The sequence below is a fragment of the Aphelocoma coerulescens genome, chromosome 3 (genome assembly GCF_041296385.1).
Source record: "Aphelocoma coerulescens isolate FSJ_1873_10779 chromosome 3, UR_Acoe_1.0, whole genome shotgun sequence".
NCBI classification, from domain to species: Eukaryota; Metazoa; Chordata; class Aves; order Passeriformes; family Corvidae; genus Aphelocoma; species Aphelocoma coerulescens.
In genome coordinates this window covers 62,869,889-62,886,148 of record NC_091016.1, presented here as the reverse complement: position 1 = coordinate 62,886,148, position 16,260 = coordinate 62,869,889, and the positions used below count along the sequence as shown (strand labels likewise).

Sequence of the window (16,260 nt, the reverse complement as noted above, 5' to 3'; positions counted from 1 at the left end):
CCTTTTCCTGTCAAGCCAAGGTCTTGGAAAAGGGGATGTGAGTCTAGTGGGATTGAGGAATTAGAAAACAAAGTATTCTCACAAAGTAAGATCACGAACAGCACCTAGTCAAAAACAAGTAAGAAAGACTTTTGGGAGGACAGGGCTGCAATTCAAATATCTTCGTAGGTCTGAAAAATAAGTTACACGTGTTACACTTGGAGAGGTGGGAATGGACAAAGGGCAGAGATGAACAAATTACAGGCTTGCCAACAATGGGCTACAGCAGGACTGTAGACAAGGATGTGTTCTATTATAATCCCCAGAAAAACACCACATTTCCTGGTGCGATGCTATTACATAGAAGGGAAAATTACATTCTTGAGTGTATTTGTCACCGGAAGCATTACAGAAGGTGACTATTCTGTTCGGCCTGCCTGATGACTTGCTAGTTGGAATGCTGTCACCCAAATTTGAATGCTTCTTTTGGAAGGGGGGCAAGTTCATCAAGGAAAAGCTACACTAATCTACAGGTCAATAGTTTCTGGGTTGCTTGCCAGTTGGTTTTCTTTTTTAATCTGTGTGTCTATGAGGTTCTTGGTTTGTGGGGTTTTTTTTTGTTTGTTTCAAACTAGATTTTATTTTTAAACATCTCACTGATCCCCTTCCAAATGCGAATTGTCTGAAACATGACACATTTTATATAGAAGACAGCAACTTCTAAAGCCACATGGAGAAAACCAGTAAAAACTGCTCTTGCTGCAGGCTGAGTAATATGACAAGAAACAATAATTGCTGGAGTGGTAAGATACTATGATATTATGTAACCACTTCCATGCAGCCTTCAGAAAACACAAGTTCAACTCCTTCTCAGTGCTACATTTTTATGATTTAAATGATGTCCAAGAACCTGAAATGAGAAGACAAATGACAGACCCACCATTTCTCTTCAGTGGGAAGGAGAATCCAATTTCAATGAGAATGGGAAAGAACTGCACAGCACCAAAAAAAGCCTTTCACATGCTCCACCCTGCTCCCATGGCAGAACCTGTCATGCACTGCCTGCCCAACATGGAGCATTTCAGAGAGGGCAGCGGCAGCACAGCACAGCAGCCATGAGCCTTCCCCCACACACTGGGGAGCACAGTTTGCTGACAAGGAAGAAAAGAGCCTCAGCAGTTCACAAAATGTGAACAGGGGATGGCCTCACTGGCATCTGCTTGGCTGACAAGGCAACCTGGTTGCACTCATTTGACCGGCCCAGTTTCTCAAGTATACCACGCTAAATTGAAATGCCCGTCTGTGAACTGAAGGACGTGTTCCATTTCAGACCTCATTGTGTTAAACATTGCTTCCTCATTGCAAATAAATGGGAACATTAAGTTATGTTCCAATGGAATTCCTCAGAGTCTATGAAGCAGTTAGGTATTGCTGCATTTGCAACAGGTAAAATTAGAGATGAGTAGGCTGGTCTTTGCTCCTTAAAACCTTGCTTACCTTCCCAGGAAAGGGAGAAATACCACTGAGGGTAAATTGAGTTGTATATAATGATCTGTAATCTAGTAGTTACTTTAAAATTGTCCAATATGATTGTTAGCCTTAACTACTAGTCAGCTTTAATGCAACATCTTGCACAACCATATTTTTGGGGGTACTAGTCCTCAATATTTAAGGAGCAATAGTTATATCAGTTATACTTAACTGAAATTTCTTAAGTTTAGTCAAGACAATAGGAGCCCAGGTATTTGCTGCTCTCCTGTATGGTGAAAAAGACTCATGACTTCTTCTGTGGCAGTTTTTCAGAAGAGGAAATAAAGTACTTTGAGGGGAAGCCAAGAAACATTTTGGAGTGAAATCTGAAAGCTAGACTTCTGGATGAAGTGGAGGGAGGGGAGGGGGGATCATATGAGCAGGAAAACGTTCAATACCCAGATGTGGGGAGTCAGACAGAAATTCCAGTTTTAACAAAGCAGGTGGAATTTTCAGAATGAACTTCCTCCTCCCTGCCAGCACACACGAACAGGTCACAAGAAAGCAAACCATCAAGTTTGGTATTGCAGCCATGTCACTTAACTCTTCTTTGTAAGATAACATGAAACCTTTCTTATCATTAAACATGAACATAATCCTAGAATGCAAATTCAAACTTTTTTATGTTTAGATGTGCAGAAGATGCCAAACTAAATTACATGCCTATCTCAGTTCCCTTAATGAAGGCTTGCTACCTCTTCTGTCAGCATGTACTAACTGCATAGTAGGCACCTGCATGAAAAATCAAGAAGCAGCCATGGCTGCAATTCAGTTCTTTATCTTAGGTCAAGCAATAACACTTTGCATGCCAAAAGATCATGAAGATTTCATGCAGGCGTGGCAAGTGCAAGTGACAGTACATCTCTGATAGCCCAGGCTCCCACATGCCTAGGCCGCAGACAGACTGCCAGCATTCTCCACCTTTGGTCAGCTCTGTGCAGTTAACAATAACTGCTCAGTGAAACAGTAAATCCAAGCAAGCACTCTTCCCAGGGAAAGGGTAAAAAAAAAAAAAAAAAAAGTCTTTCTCCAGTCACTGAAGATTCCCCAGCTCTTTCCTAACAAGCAATCTGCATCATTCTGCATCTCGAGCTAGGAACAAGTTGAAAAACTGAGAGATAGAGGCTTATCTAAAACTTTAAAATTCAATTTTTTTTAAAAAATGTAAAATTATCTAGGAACAGTTCTGTGTTCTGGCAAAACATAAAGCAATGCAGAGTAAGTCTGAAAGGCCCCAGGATACTGCCCTTAAACAAAGCCCTGTACACTTAGGGAGCCCAGGTGTTTTTCATGCAAAACACTTGCCCTCACTCTATGTGGAGGATGTAAGAATGATTTACTTTGAACATGATATTATGAAGAAGCAGGAGGGTTTATGGTGTTTCATTGAAATACATTAATGTTCACTTTAAAGACTCTCTGATGCTGTATGATACTCCATTAGCATTTTCAGAATATCTGTGTACAAGCAGCAGTCTGTTCTTTAAAGAAGGAACACACAGCCAGCGACAACAGGCTCAATGTAGCACCACTGCCTGGATGTGTCACTTGCCCTCAATGGATGCTAGGATGGATTTAGGAACACAGAGTGCAGCAACAATAGCTCCTTTGTACATAAAGAATAAATACAGAGGAAAGCTAGAGGCCACTGGATCAAACTCCTGCATACACAGACTGTTTTATCATGACAGCTGTTGCATCTAATTAAACATAATGAAGTAGCAAGACTAAGGCTTTACACATGAAGTTTAAAGCAAGCCCCACAAACAATCCTCAAATATGCTTTATCTCAAGAAGTTGCTCAGAGTCCAGAATGGATCAGATCTTCTGCCATCTTACATCAGAAATATAAGCACGGGCCCAAGTGCAGATAATATAGAGGTTTGAGAGCTCAAGTTTTACAGTAATTTCAGAGTCTTCTAAACAATTTAACATCTCCAATATTTACACTACATAAAGCAATATCATCCTTCTGCAATCCCCATGAGAGAAAATAAAAAATAAATGAGTATCTTATGTCTTGATCTGGAACACAAACACCATTTCATACCTCTGCTTGGCTTTTTCACTTGAAAGCAACAAACACACAACAATTTCTGCAAAAGGTGAACTTCACAGTACCAACTCACAACCACCAGGGCAGGATCTGAAGGTGTGTACAACCTAAATAAAAGCTACAATAGCCTCAGAGCTTCCCCTGAATTCAAGCACCAATACTGGTGCCTTTTATTCCAATGCTTGTGCAGAGATCTATGTTCCAGAGGGCAATGTGCATGGAAAACCTAGAGCCATTACAGAGTTAGAAGTCTGACAGCAGAAACACAGCCTGACAGCACACAGTTCTCAACACTTTCAGTAGACCCTGTGGTGGTTGTTCTGGGGTGGAAGAGCCACATTGCCATGGAACAGGGTGAGCTGAGTGAACAAAAGGATTCTTATCTGTGACTTACTCTCTCATAGGAGTATGACCTGGGAGTTTAAGGCATCCAAGAAACAACTGTTGGAGAAATGTTCTCAGTAACTGTACTCTTCCAAGATGGAGATGTTACAGGATGCAAAGAAGTATTTTCATCAGATGTGAACTGGAAGAAGGTCAAGGATGCTCAAATAATTACCATGCAAGGATCGGCTAAGCTAGCTAGACTTCTCAGTTTGGAAGAAAATTAACTGAGGCTAGGACAAGAGCATATAAACTCCTGAGCTGCATGAACAGACTAGACAAGGAACGTGTGTTCATGGTTCTACCAACAAAACAACTACAGGGCACCAGTACTGAACAAGAAAAAAAAAAATCAAATAGCACTGTAGCAAGGTTTGTAGATCACTTTCCAAACAATGTGAAGGTTATCTAGGACAGCCTTTGTTAAAGTATACTGTGGATGCTGGAGTTCACAGGGTTTCAAAGGGAGACTGGACAAGTTCACAGAAATCCATTTAGTAACTCATTATATAGGACCTTTCAACCTCCAATACCTCAGAGGAAAGCAATGGTGCGTATCTTTGAAATATTCTTCCTCAGGCATCAGCTTTTGGCCAACATCAGAGATGTACTATTACTACATATTACTACAAGGGCTTCTGCCTGACCTACAAGGCCAGCCACGTTCATATAGACATCAAAGTGCAGAAGAAAAACGAACTCCATTTACTTAGGGAGAAATAGCAACGCAAAAAGTCACACAAGGCCCAGTAATGATGTTTGTTCACTCTGCATTCTAGATACAAATCCTTTTGTCAGAGATATTTTTTTTGTTTGATATCTCACCCTTCTGTTTTACCTCTTCTGTACCAGCCTCTTTCATTTTACTCACAGACTTCAGTGGAACATACTGCATGGCATTTGTGCAATTCATCAGTGGGGTTATGTGATGTGATTGCCTCTGACAGCTTGATAATCTGATCTATGTGCAATACACTACACTGCTTCCACTTCTCAAGAAGGTACTTCAAACAGCATGCAACAGGTACTATTTGCTCCCAGATAAAGATAGGTCCTAGCAAGTCCTGGAATGTCACCTAAGCACAAAGATATTGCTCTTGAGCAGTTACAGATCATAAAGGAAAAGTGATTGCAAGGATTGGCCAAGTACCCCTTCCTAACCCCTAAAACAGGTTAAGGGCTTCTGAGATGAAACTCTTCCCACTCCCCTTATTATAGATCTATGATGGCAAACAAGTATGCTCCAGCGGTTCCCAAAGTATACCCTGAGCACAAGGAGGGCAGAAAAAGTACCTTTCACAGCTGTGACAGTTGTTGTGGAGGAGAAACTATTCTCCCCCACACTGAGATCATAGAGTATCAATTATGCAAATCACCCCACCAATTCACACCACAGTTTGTGCAGCAGGAACTTTGTATAATCACTTATCTCTACAAAGACAAAAAGTCCAGCCAGCTAAGTGTATTCAGCTAGGTGCTGAAGAACAACTTTAGCTCCCACAAAAGACTCTGAAGCCCAGAAATTACAGTACAGGCTTGAAGTTACCTACTAGGCTACACAGGCTAAATTCAGGTGCCTGGGTACAAAGGTGAGATTAAAAATCTCTACTTCTTTAGGTAGCAGGTAGCTCACAGATCTCTCTGTATCGACACAGCAGTGGTCTCTTGGCAGAACCGAGCCACTCTAGAGTAATTTTGTAAGCCTGCTCAAGATTCAGCAACAGGACATCTGTCCACTCATCCCCAGAGAGCTCTCTCTCACACTCATTTTGTGCTGAGGCTAGAACAACTATATCAAAGCTTGGACTTCTTCATGCAAAAACAAGAGAGGAAGAGATGGTGATAGTGACACCTCAGAGTTTTACACTATAGCTACAGCACTTGCTCATGAAAGTGACAGGGAGAAGTAAATGAACACAAACCAAATAGGGCAATCACACACTCCCTTCTCAAAGGTAGCAAAAGGCTACAGGCCTTGTGTAGGGGAGTCAGTATTGCTTCCACTGAGCCTACACAGTAGGTAGCCAAATACAAGTCCATGGTCATCAAGCAACAGTTTCTCTTACTTACTCAAGTAGAAGGCAGACTCCTGCATGTTAATGCTTAGAGTTGGGATTTTTACTTTAATGGACAGCTGTTATCATGAGGTGTCCATCAGCCCCAGATGAGCACATGGCTGCTACTCATGCTCTTTCAAAGATGAGAGCAGATGCAGAGAAGGCAAGTGAATTTCCCCACTATGAAATAGGAACTAGAAAGAGAAACAAAATCTGGATCTGAACAGATGAGCAATATGGAGGCAGCATGGTTAGTTGTTACACTGAGCTATGCCTTGTTTCCAGCCTCATATAGCAACAATTTTCCCTTCTCCTCTGTGCAAGGATCCTATACACTGCTGTTCTCCTGCAAAGAGCTGTACTTCTGAGCTCACTGGCTAAGTGTTATCTGTTGCAGAAACCAGGCCTCAAAGCAAGCACACAACACAGCTAAAGTACATTACTTAACAGTGTGCAGCGTGGTTCAGTGATCTTGGGCAGCACTGCCTTCCATCAAGGTCAATCGAGTGATTAGGGGATTTACAGTCCATGTAAAGCTCTTTGGGCACAGTGTGGCAAACAAGAATGACACTGATGTGGAAATCTTCAGTGGTCATCAAACAGTCTTATTCTCAAAAAGTCCTGACGTATCACAGCTTTTTTTCATGGACAAAGAAGATGTTCATGTGGGTGGAGGAAGGGAGCCGAACAGGAAGGCTTATCTCCCTCCTTTTGACCTTTAAGAAGGCTAAGAAATTCTTTAATTAGTGACTAACATAACAGTTAACACCCTTGGTTTCTCTGTAGCAGCTAACATCCCACAAGAAACTGCCCTCGGAAATGCTTACTCAGCTCATGCAGTAAATAAGGGTTTTGGCAAAACTGTGAACTCATTCTCTGATAACTTTAGTCATCTCCTTAAATTTACTACTCATAGAATCCTGCACTTTTCTTTTGCAGCAGTGAGTGACACTTACATTTGGCAAATGGAAGCTTCCTTGGGTTTCCATTTTGCCAAAGAGTGAGCATTCATCTCCTGGTATCAAATACACCACACACTGTATCACCTGATGAACTGCAAGTGGTGCTTACAAGGGCAATATTTTATTCCTGACTAAATCTATAGCCATCCATAAGCTAAGAGTATTTTAGTTGATTATGAACACTTGAGGATATGAAAAAGTATTTTTACTTCAGTCCAGTTATAGCAATCTGCTGTGAAGAGCTCTGAGATAAAACCACTGTGTGTAGTTAGAAGATATACAGTCAAGAATAAATTGAGAAGATCTGGGAATGATCATTATTATTAATTGCTTATATTTAGAAATAAATTCCTGTCACTACACTTGCATATTTTTTGGGCTGGCTTATCGAAAACTTGTTAGATTTTAATGCCATAGTCTGTTCAGAGACAGGTAAAGGTTTGGCCGAAGACTTGTATTCTGAAAAAAACAACTTGAAGACAGCATGCATGTATATTCAACATCAAACAGGTATGGAGGACTTGTCTAACCACTTAATGCCTAGCAAAAACCAGCACCTTAACAACACAGGGCTGGGAAAAACCTTGTGAGACATCAGTTCCAGTTCCCCATTCCTACAAGCAGCAGCATTAAATTGTGTACTTGTCAAAATTTATCTTAAGGGATGTTAGGTCTTGGGATAGTCTTCTAATAAGATCAACAAGGAAGGCTAAAAAAAATCCTACCCACCCACAAAAAAAAACCCCACCACACACACTTAACTGTTCTAAAGCTTTAAAATCTCTTAAACCACAAATTCTGCTTAAAGCAATTCTTTCTCCTCTTTGGTATTTAAATCCCTTACATTTTACACAGGTGAAGGAAGAGATAACTCCTTGAATTCTACCAGGCTAAATTAGCCAAGCACCCTCTTATCTTAAGGTGGATTTTTGTCTCTGGTCATCCCAAAACCCCTCGCTAGGTTTTTCTTTGAATTTGTCTCTACTGGACAGAGGTAAGTACCTACGTTAAAGGAAAGCTCTTGCTAGAACCTTCTATTGATGCTTTCTGATAGAGAAGCCCTACACATTGCAGATGACATTCACAACAGGGACAGTTGTACTACCACTGATTAATCCATCTCCTTCCACCCTATCCTAGTGAGAGACCTTCTTTCCCCACCCCTGCACGTTTAGCTATATGCAAAGGGACCTTATTACCCCAGTCCTTCAATCCCCTTTATATGTTGGCCCTCTGCATCAATAATACCACCCCCACAACAGCATGGCACTAACAGATTTCATGACTATGCTCAGCTTTCTGACCACATGCCATTAATGAAGGTATTAAAAAAAGATGCCTCTGGATATTAATCACTTGTATTTTCCCTTTAGCACCAGAAGTTGGGAGACTGCATTTACTGCTGTCCTCTCTTTACACAGTTTTATACACATTCAAACAAGTATTAAAAGTTCTTGTGCAACACCACATCAATCAAATGCTATGTTGCAAAGTTGACTTAATTTCTTGTGAAGTTTTATGTTTTTTTCCCCCCAAAAGGAAACAGAAAAAAACCCAAACTAAACCCACCAAACAAAAAAATCCACCTGCAATAAAGTAACCGAGAATGCTGGTAGATCAGATCAAATTAACAGCTCTATAGACCTGAGATCACATTTCCTTCTCCTTCGGTAAGCACTGTTCATTAGCCCGCAGCCGCGCTGTTCTAGCCACAATTTATTAGATTGGTTTGTTTTGCAAGAGGATATAATTCACCTAAAACATCATCCATTCAAAGAGTCAAAAGAAATAAACTAGTACCATGAATCTAGGAAAAATGCAGCAGAGAGCACACAGATACTCCAGTAATGAAAAGAAGCAAGGCTGAGCAAGTAAGTTTATTTAGCATTTCACTCCTTTTCAGATAACACAGCAAGATTTGGACAAGATGATGCTTTTTGCATTTCCTTACAAAATAATTCACTACCTGTAAAGCCTAACAAACCTCTGTACAGACTCTATGGAAATCATGCATCTGAACTGTTGATGAACTCCCAGCCATAAACCCTCATGAACTGGGTATAGGTTATATATTTATAGCTTACCTTGGAGAGATCTCTTTACTTTGTAACTGTTACACGTGGCAGAATGTCTGTGTTAAATTACATATTAAAATGTGTCTATATTAACAAATATACTAATTTCACAATTATTTTCTGGACTTTTACTAAAATTTATTTTGAGCATGGTAAACACGCATCACATACTACGAACTATGACCAAATGTTACCCCAGAACTGGGAATACAGTTGGCTTTCTGGCACTTCACTTTGGTACTCAATTAAAATGCAAAATCACTAATGCTCTCGTGTTAATGGACTCACTAGTTGTTTACTGTGAAATAATAAATTACAAACATGATCCGTAAGCTTTGTGTGTGCATTTATAATTTTTCTTTAAACATTAGTTTCGTACAAAAGTTTAGCTTATTGGGTTGGGGGGGGGGGGCAAGAGGGGAAGTTGTTGCCAAAATTTTGCTTTCTGTCATCATCATCTTTACTTGCAAATAACTGATGACCAGTGTGTGAGACTTCACACACAGCAGCATGAAGTCTGCCAAGCAACACCGTATTTACTTATGCCATGCAGACAAGACACATGCAAACAAGCACAGGTAATAAATATTTAGCATCCATGTCAAGTACCCAGCAGAAACACCCTGCTTCTCTGTGCATCCCAAGAGGTAGTGCTATCATTCCTCACACATGCCAAAGGCTGTTGTCACATTCGTCCTGAGCACAGTTCTGCCACTGGAGTGACAGCTTTACATCCTCTCTCCATGCAAACTGACACGAATCCTATTTAGCTGTATTAAGATTAAATGAGCGGAGTTGGGAAGGATCCAAATCCAGTCTCAGTCTAAAGGAGACAGACTGAACAGTGTGTTTTACTAAAATAACCTCTGCAAAATTCCTCTTTTCCGTTTACAAAAAGGTGGCAGTTAGTCCTCCTGAACAGCAGATCAAATTTTAAAAAAAGCTTATATTTAGAAAGTATTTACATAGAGTCTTGTCCATAAATCCCAGCCTGTAGGTCACATCTCAGAAGTCTTTACAGTACTACTGTCCTTTCCCAGTGGAAGGTGGTTTACACCATCCACCTTTGTTATTCACTGGCTAGTCAGCCAAGAAACAAAGAAAAATCACCATTTCTGAGGGAATATAAACATAGCCCTGCCAAGCAAAAGGATAAACACAGCTGTATTTTTTTAAGAGATTAAAGAGTTTTTGTATACCTATCCATGACTTCCAGTGCAACTTAGTCCTAAACCAGGATTTCAGATTATTCTAACCAGGATATTTCAAGAAAGCACTCTGTAATTAGCAAACAGCTAACAAAGCAGAAAGAGATTATTCACACACAATCCTTTATATCCATACTTTGTAAAAGATATATTTGCTTCCCCAGTTACAGAAGGGTCCTTTCAGTTAGACATTATTATATGCAGCAATATATCACCTCCTACTGATGAAATACAGCCAGGGGTACTGAAGATTTATCAGTTCTTAAAAGGACTGAGCACAGTTTGGTTTTGGCACGTTTTTGTCTTTTGCTGATTTGTTGGTTTTGTTGGGGGTTTTTTTGTTTGTTTGTTTTCTGATAGGTTTACAGGAACTGCAATGTAAGTTACCCTAAACACTTAAAAAAAACAAAGAAAAAAGTTCAACTAACTTTAATATTATGGTGGTAAGGCATCAATTACTTATTACCACAAAGATAAGCTTGTTTGCTCTTATTTCACATTTCATTTATGTGAGCTAATACTCACATAAGTCCTTCACTGCATTGCATTTTAAGAAATATTGCCTCTGTTGAAAACAGGTAGTAACAACAATCTGTTCTGATTATGCTCTTCAAAGTTCAAAAGTGCGTCTGCTCCAACGAGTGCTCAAAGCTCTGCATTAGGCAGTTGGCTCCCCAAGGGAATTACCGTCTCTAACCGGCACAGTAGCAACAGACTTTAAAATAAAACAAACAAAAAAACCACTAGAAGGTCGGAGGGAGAGGCGGTGAGGTGGTGCTGGTGTCAAGAGAAAGAAGGAGGCATGAAAAAGACCGTTCCATTAAAAAAAAAAAAAAAAAAAAAAAAAAAAAAAAAAAAAGCCAAAACCAGAAATAGGTCTTTGGTAATGACTAGTGAAGACCAGTGTGGAGAACTTTATTAAGAGTCCTCGGCATTTAGTTTTTAGATCGCGGAACAAGGTTTCTCCTATGTTTACAGACGCATACATGTGTCCTGTAGATAAATGCATAGGCCACAAGCATACTAAATGGCAGCCAGCGCAGTTGTATCATTTCTCGTTACGCGGGAGTGTGATGAAAGCTCTTCTTTCGAGAGTTGCTTGGGAGCTCTGTGCGTGTCTAGCACGGAAGCGCTACACAAGACGGAGCAATCCACCGCCTGATCTCTGGAGCACAGTTCCCGGGGCTCCGTGCCCCCTTCCCGGCGGCGGGACGGCGAGGTGATCCTCCAGCCCACCCGAGGCGCCTCTGTCCTGCCCGCGGCCCTGCGCCCGCAGGCAGCCGCCCTAGCGATCCCTCCCGCTCCAAGCAGCCGCTGATGTGGCTCCCGAGCGGGGTGCCCGCCGCTCCCTCCCGGCGCCGCGCAGAACTTCCCAGGGCGCTCGAGTAGAAACGCCCCTTCCCGGGCAGCGGGGACCGGGACTCAGCCCTTCCAGCCCGGTAAAAGCCCACGCCGCGGCACCCGGAGGTGACCGCCCCGCCGGGCGCTCGGGCTCGGGCAGCCCCCAGCGCCGGGCGGGCGGGCCCCGGTGCGGCCCCGCGGAGCGCCTCCCTCCCGCCGCTCCCCACTCACCGGCTTCGGCATTTTGAGGGCTGCTGGTGCTTCTGCTACTCCCGAGACAAACGTTCATGCAGCGCCTGCCGCGCCTCTGCCGAGCGCCCCGTGCGGAGAAGGTGGAGGAGGAAGGAGCCGCTCCCGGCCACAGCGGCAGCACAGCCCGCGAATGCGGCGCCGGCCTCCCGGCGGCGGGTTAAGTACGGCAGGTGGGGCCCGGCGGTGACTCACCGCCGCCGGCCATTGCCCGCCGCTCCCCCCGGCGCCTGCCGAGCGCGGCACCGGCCTCGCCCAACCGCCGGGCACCCCCGCCGGCTTCGCTTCGACGTTCCCGGGGCGCAGGGGGCACCGCGGCCCGGAGCCTCTGGTAGCCCCCGCGCCCCTCGCTGTGAGGGCCGGGCGGGGCCGCCCGCGAACCGGCGGGCAACAGGTGCCGGAGCGCGGGGGCGGCTCCCGATCCCCGGGCACGGCCGAGCCGCGCGGGGCCTCCCTGCGTGGCCCGCTCCCCGCACGGCGCCGACCCCCGCGGGGAGACCCCCGCCCCACCGCCACGCCCGCACCTGCCGGGGCCGCGCCGGGGCCAGCGAGCAATGCGCCGTCCGGGGCTAGCGCCGGGGTCGGCGCTTCCCAAGCCGGTGGATGGCACGGGGAAGGCGTCCGCCATAGGGGAGACAGAGGACCCTGAGGAACGGCTGTCGTACGTGGGCTCACCGAGTCCCCAACTGCCCCGGCCTTCATCGGGCCCGGGGAACGGGGAATGAGTTCCAGCTTTCTCTAGTGATGGGCATCGTCGCTGGCCTAAAATAACCGTCACTGTGTTTCTTGAAGAGCAAGGTCGGAAAATATGATTACTTAACAAAATGCAGGCTTGCTTTGTGTAGTAAACCATATTTTCAGCAATGTCAGCAAAAGAGAAAACTTCGAAAATCCATCTAAGCTCGGAAACTGTAAAGCATAGGGTATACTTCAGTTGGTTCTGACTTTGCATAAAGCACAAAAAAGCTCATGCAAGTAGCCTAACAGTTGATAGGCATACACAGAAAACAAAGTTTGTGTCTCTGCCCCTCGTTCCTTCTCCCTCCTCACCCATTAATGTAAGGCACTGCTGTGGATAGTGTCTGCCAGGAGCCGCTGGCCTCCCACTGCATCTCCTTGCTTGGCTGGTCACAAGAGCACATTGATTTACATAATCATGGGCAACGGCCTGTAGGACACAGCTCTTCCACTGTGCCAGCAATGGCATGTAGTTGAGCTGTGAGATTGAGGAAATTGTGCAGCCTGTACTGAAACTGCTGTCTTCAACATCCCACTTCAACCAGTGTCTGTCTGTTTGGCACAGGACATAGCACAGGAACAGGGAGGCACAGAACAAGGAGAATAACAACCCACTACATGGAAAATATATAGGGCAGGAGAGAGCCTGGGAAATATCAAGGGATGGTGACAAAAAGGACGGCCCAAACAATACAGGTCCTGCTTTGGCAGAGATCCAAATGCTGTCATCCCTCAGAGAGTCCACCAAGCAGCAACTGGTTGTGCCACATTAAAATAAAAGAATCATTACTGTGTCAGATCTGTGAAAGAAAGGGGAGGGGAGCTGAGCTGAAGGCTGAGAGAATTCATGGTAATATTCCTTTCTTGTTGCATGATCCTCGTAGATTAGAGGTGGCTTTACCATCAAAACAGAGCCATGGGGGTGGCAGCTTGCAACAGCAGGTGGGAAGAAATAGTCTAAGCTGAACAGCTTCCAAGAAAAGAGCCATGGGATCAAACACCCTTGGGAAACAGATATGGCCTCCATTTTCAGTTGAAACAATTCCACTGAGATTTACTTGGGTCAGGTTAATTTAACAAAATATACTGACATTCACTTGGATCACGTTAATTTAACAAAAATATGATTTGTGGGGACACTTTCTATGCTCTTCTGTTAAGCAATAAGTTTATGGTGGGATTCATGCCTTATTCAGTAGGATGACACTGGAAATGAACCAGACCAAATTATCACAGTGTTTTGGGTAGGCTGCCAAGCACAAGGAACAACTGTTCCAAATAAGAAGTGCTGTAAGAACCCAGCTTCTGCAGCTCTCACTCAGATGAGTTATTTTCATGCCTTAAAATCCAGTCTTAAAATCCATATTTTGTCTGTGATTGGAAAAAGAAAATCAAAATAAATATGTGTCTGCATCCCCTTGAAACAAAGCATTGCACAGATGTAATGGGAAGCCCATTGCCATTCTGAGAGATTTTCATTCCCCAAATCTCTTCCTGTCCCTAGCTCAACATGGGCTCAGAGACCATCATCCTGGGGCTTCATGTTGAAGCAACTCCATGTCAGAGAGATGTCTCATTTAATAGATCATATTTAGTCAGGCAAGTATTTGTTTCCATATGTTAGTTACATATCCAAGCTTAAACCCCTGTTTTTGTTGGGTTTTTGTTGGGGTTTTTTGTTTGTTTGTTTTTTTCCTTCTAGCCATTGCTTCCTAACCACACAGACCTAGGGGCAAAAGGAATTTAGGTGACTAATAATTAAGTGTGGCAACATACAATCTCTAGGTTCCTGTTTGCCACAGCACATAGCCTTGTGCTATTCTCCCACAGTCACCTGCAATACATGGGGAAAGGTAGGTACCTCAATGGCATCCGTAACTACCAGCTTGCCCAATACCGCTCCACCCAAAACCGGCCACTGTGAACATACTGAGCTTACACAGGAAGAATTGTCCTCAGTGGAAGGAACCAGAACAATTGCCAGCTTGGAGTATGTGTTAGACATCCTTCACCTCCTTCCTGGGCTTTTGCCTTGTGCTAGGTGTGTTTTCAAACCCTCTTGCCTGCAGAGCTCCGTACCTTATTGTACACTTGGCTGGGTAGGTGTCTCTGTGACAGTATGAAACTCTCTTCTATAGCTGGGTCACTCAGCTCCTTCCTTTGTCATTCTCTCCCAACCTCCCCCCTAGAAGGATGGGAACGTCTATAATGCAAGCCCCTTCTTCCTTTTTATACAGGAGCATTCTCATCCTTTCCAGACACAAACCAGTTCCCCTCTGCTCCACAGTGGGGGTAAAAGCCCTCAGTTCTCTGTTTTTCCTGAGAGTGTCCTGAAAATTGGTATGTTGAACTTTGGGAGTATGGACATCATGTATAATACCAATAAGCATTGTCAAAGAATGCTTAGAGACTGGATCCCCTTTGGAATGTGTGTGAGGGAATATTGGAGAAGGCATGAAATGGGCACAAAACAATCAACCCACATCAAGACATCCTGAGGCAGAAGTACAAATATAGAAAAAAGAGATACAAATATATAATCTGGAGAAAATTCCACATGAAAACTCCATAGAATTTGGCTGCTTCTAGATTTAGGCATTAGCAAAGCAAGAGAGAGCTTTTATGGCCACCCTAACATCATCTTCAGTCAGACCTCACAATTAAGCATAAGACCCAAATCAAAATGAAGCCTTTAAGTTACAGGATTAAGATCTGCCTTAATCCAGCACTTACTCTTAACCTGCTTTATTAAGAGGATAGCATTACTAACCATTTACAGGAATTAATAAGGCAGAGGAGGTGATGAAAGAATCCCGATTGCTCAGCAGGTCAGTAGCAGAACCCAGTTTCTGTCTTCTTCCCTGTAACAGTTCCTGTGACTTACTGACCCCTAACCAAACTGTGTAATCCTCATCAAGCCTGCCTTCCCTGTTTTAGAGAGAAGACCCATTTAATTTTCCTCTTATACTTTAATCTGTAATAACATTTAAACTTGATGTGGGTCATTTATGTATTCCAAGTACTTGCCTGAGTTTGCTCAAGGAAGTCCTTTCACTATAAAGTGGCTTTTGCTTAGCAGGCTTCATGCCAGCCAATTTTTAGTCAACATAAAACTTCCTAAGCCAGCTCATCCTGGAACTGGGAAACATGGAATCTCGTGCCCTAAATCCATCATTCTTGGTTGCTCTTGCAGAACAGATAGACCTAAACTCCCTGTTTCTTGAATAGAAAGCTTCATCCAGGTAAGGTCAGGCATAGCTGGAAGAGTTTTGCAGCATCTCTGCTGGTTTGTTTGCAGATTTACTCCAGGGATATTTTATTAACAAAAATCTATAGTAGCTAACTCTGTCCTCCTGACAACTCATAGACTGTGCATTTAGTATAGCAGCTAAAAGAAAGGATATTCATTAGAGCAGTTAATGGAAATGATGCCATGTTCTGAGACATGTTGTATAGATTTAAGGAGGCTTGCTGTCATGCAGGACAGTCAAGAGTCTTTGATTTTCTTTGTCAACTGGAAGAGTTTTAAAAGAAAAAAGAACCAGATGGTATTACTGACAATAGTTTCTCTTTCATTGTGCATAACTGAATAAGCAGCTTATTACCCATTGCACTTTCTGAAATTTTAGCATTATAATTCCTGAAATGTCAGACTTCAGGAAGAAGAGAGAGCTTTTATGG

At 43.3% G+C, this 16,260-nt stretch overlaps 1 protein-coding gene across 1 annotated transcript in view; it reads right to left on the bottom strand.

Annotated features, from left to right (window-relative positions):
• Positions 1-12,018, bottom strand: part of EZR (ezrin) — a 37,646-nt gene extending 25,628 nt beyond the window's left edge. Inside the window, exon 1 of the mRNA XM_069010573.1 lies at positions 11,824-12,018. Coding sequence (XP_068866674.1) covers positions 11,824-11,835 — 12 coding nt within the window. The 5' untranslated portion in view covers positions 11,836-12,018. The remainder of the gene's footprint in view (positions 1-11,823) is intronic.
• Positions 12,019-16,260: the final 4,242 nt, after the last annotated feature.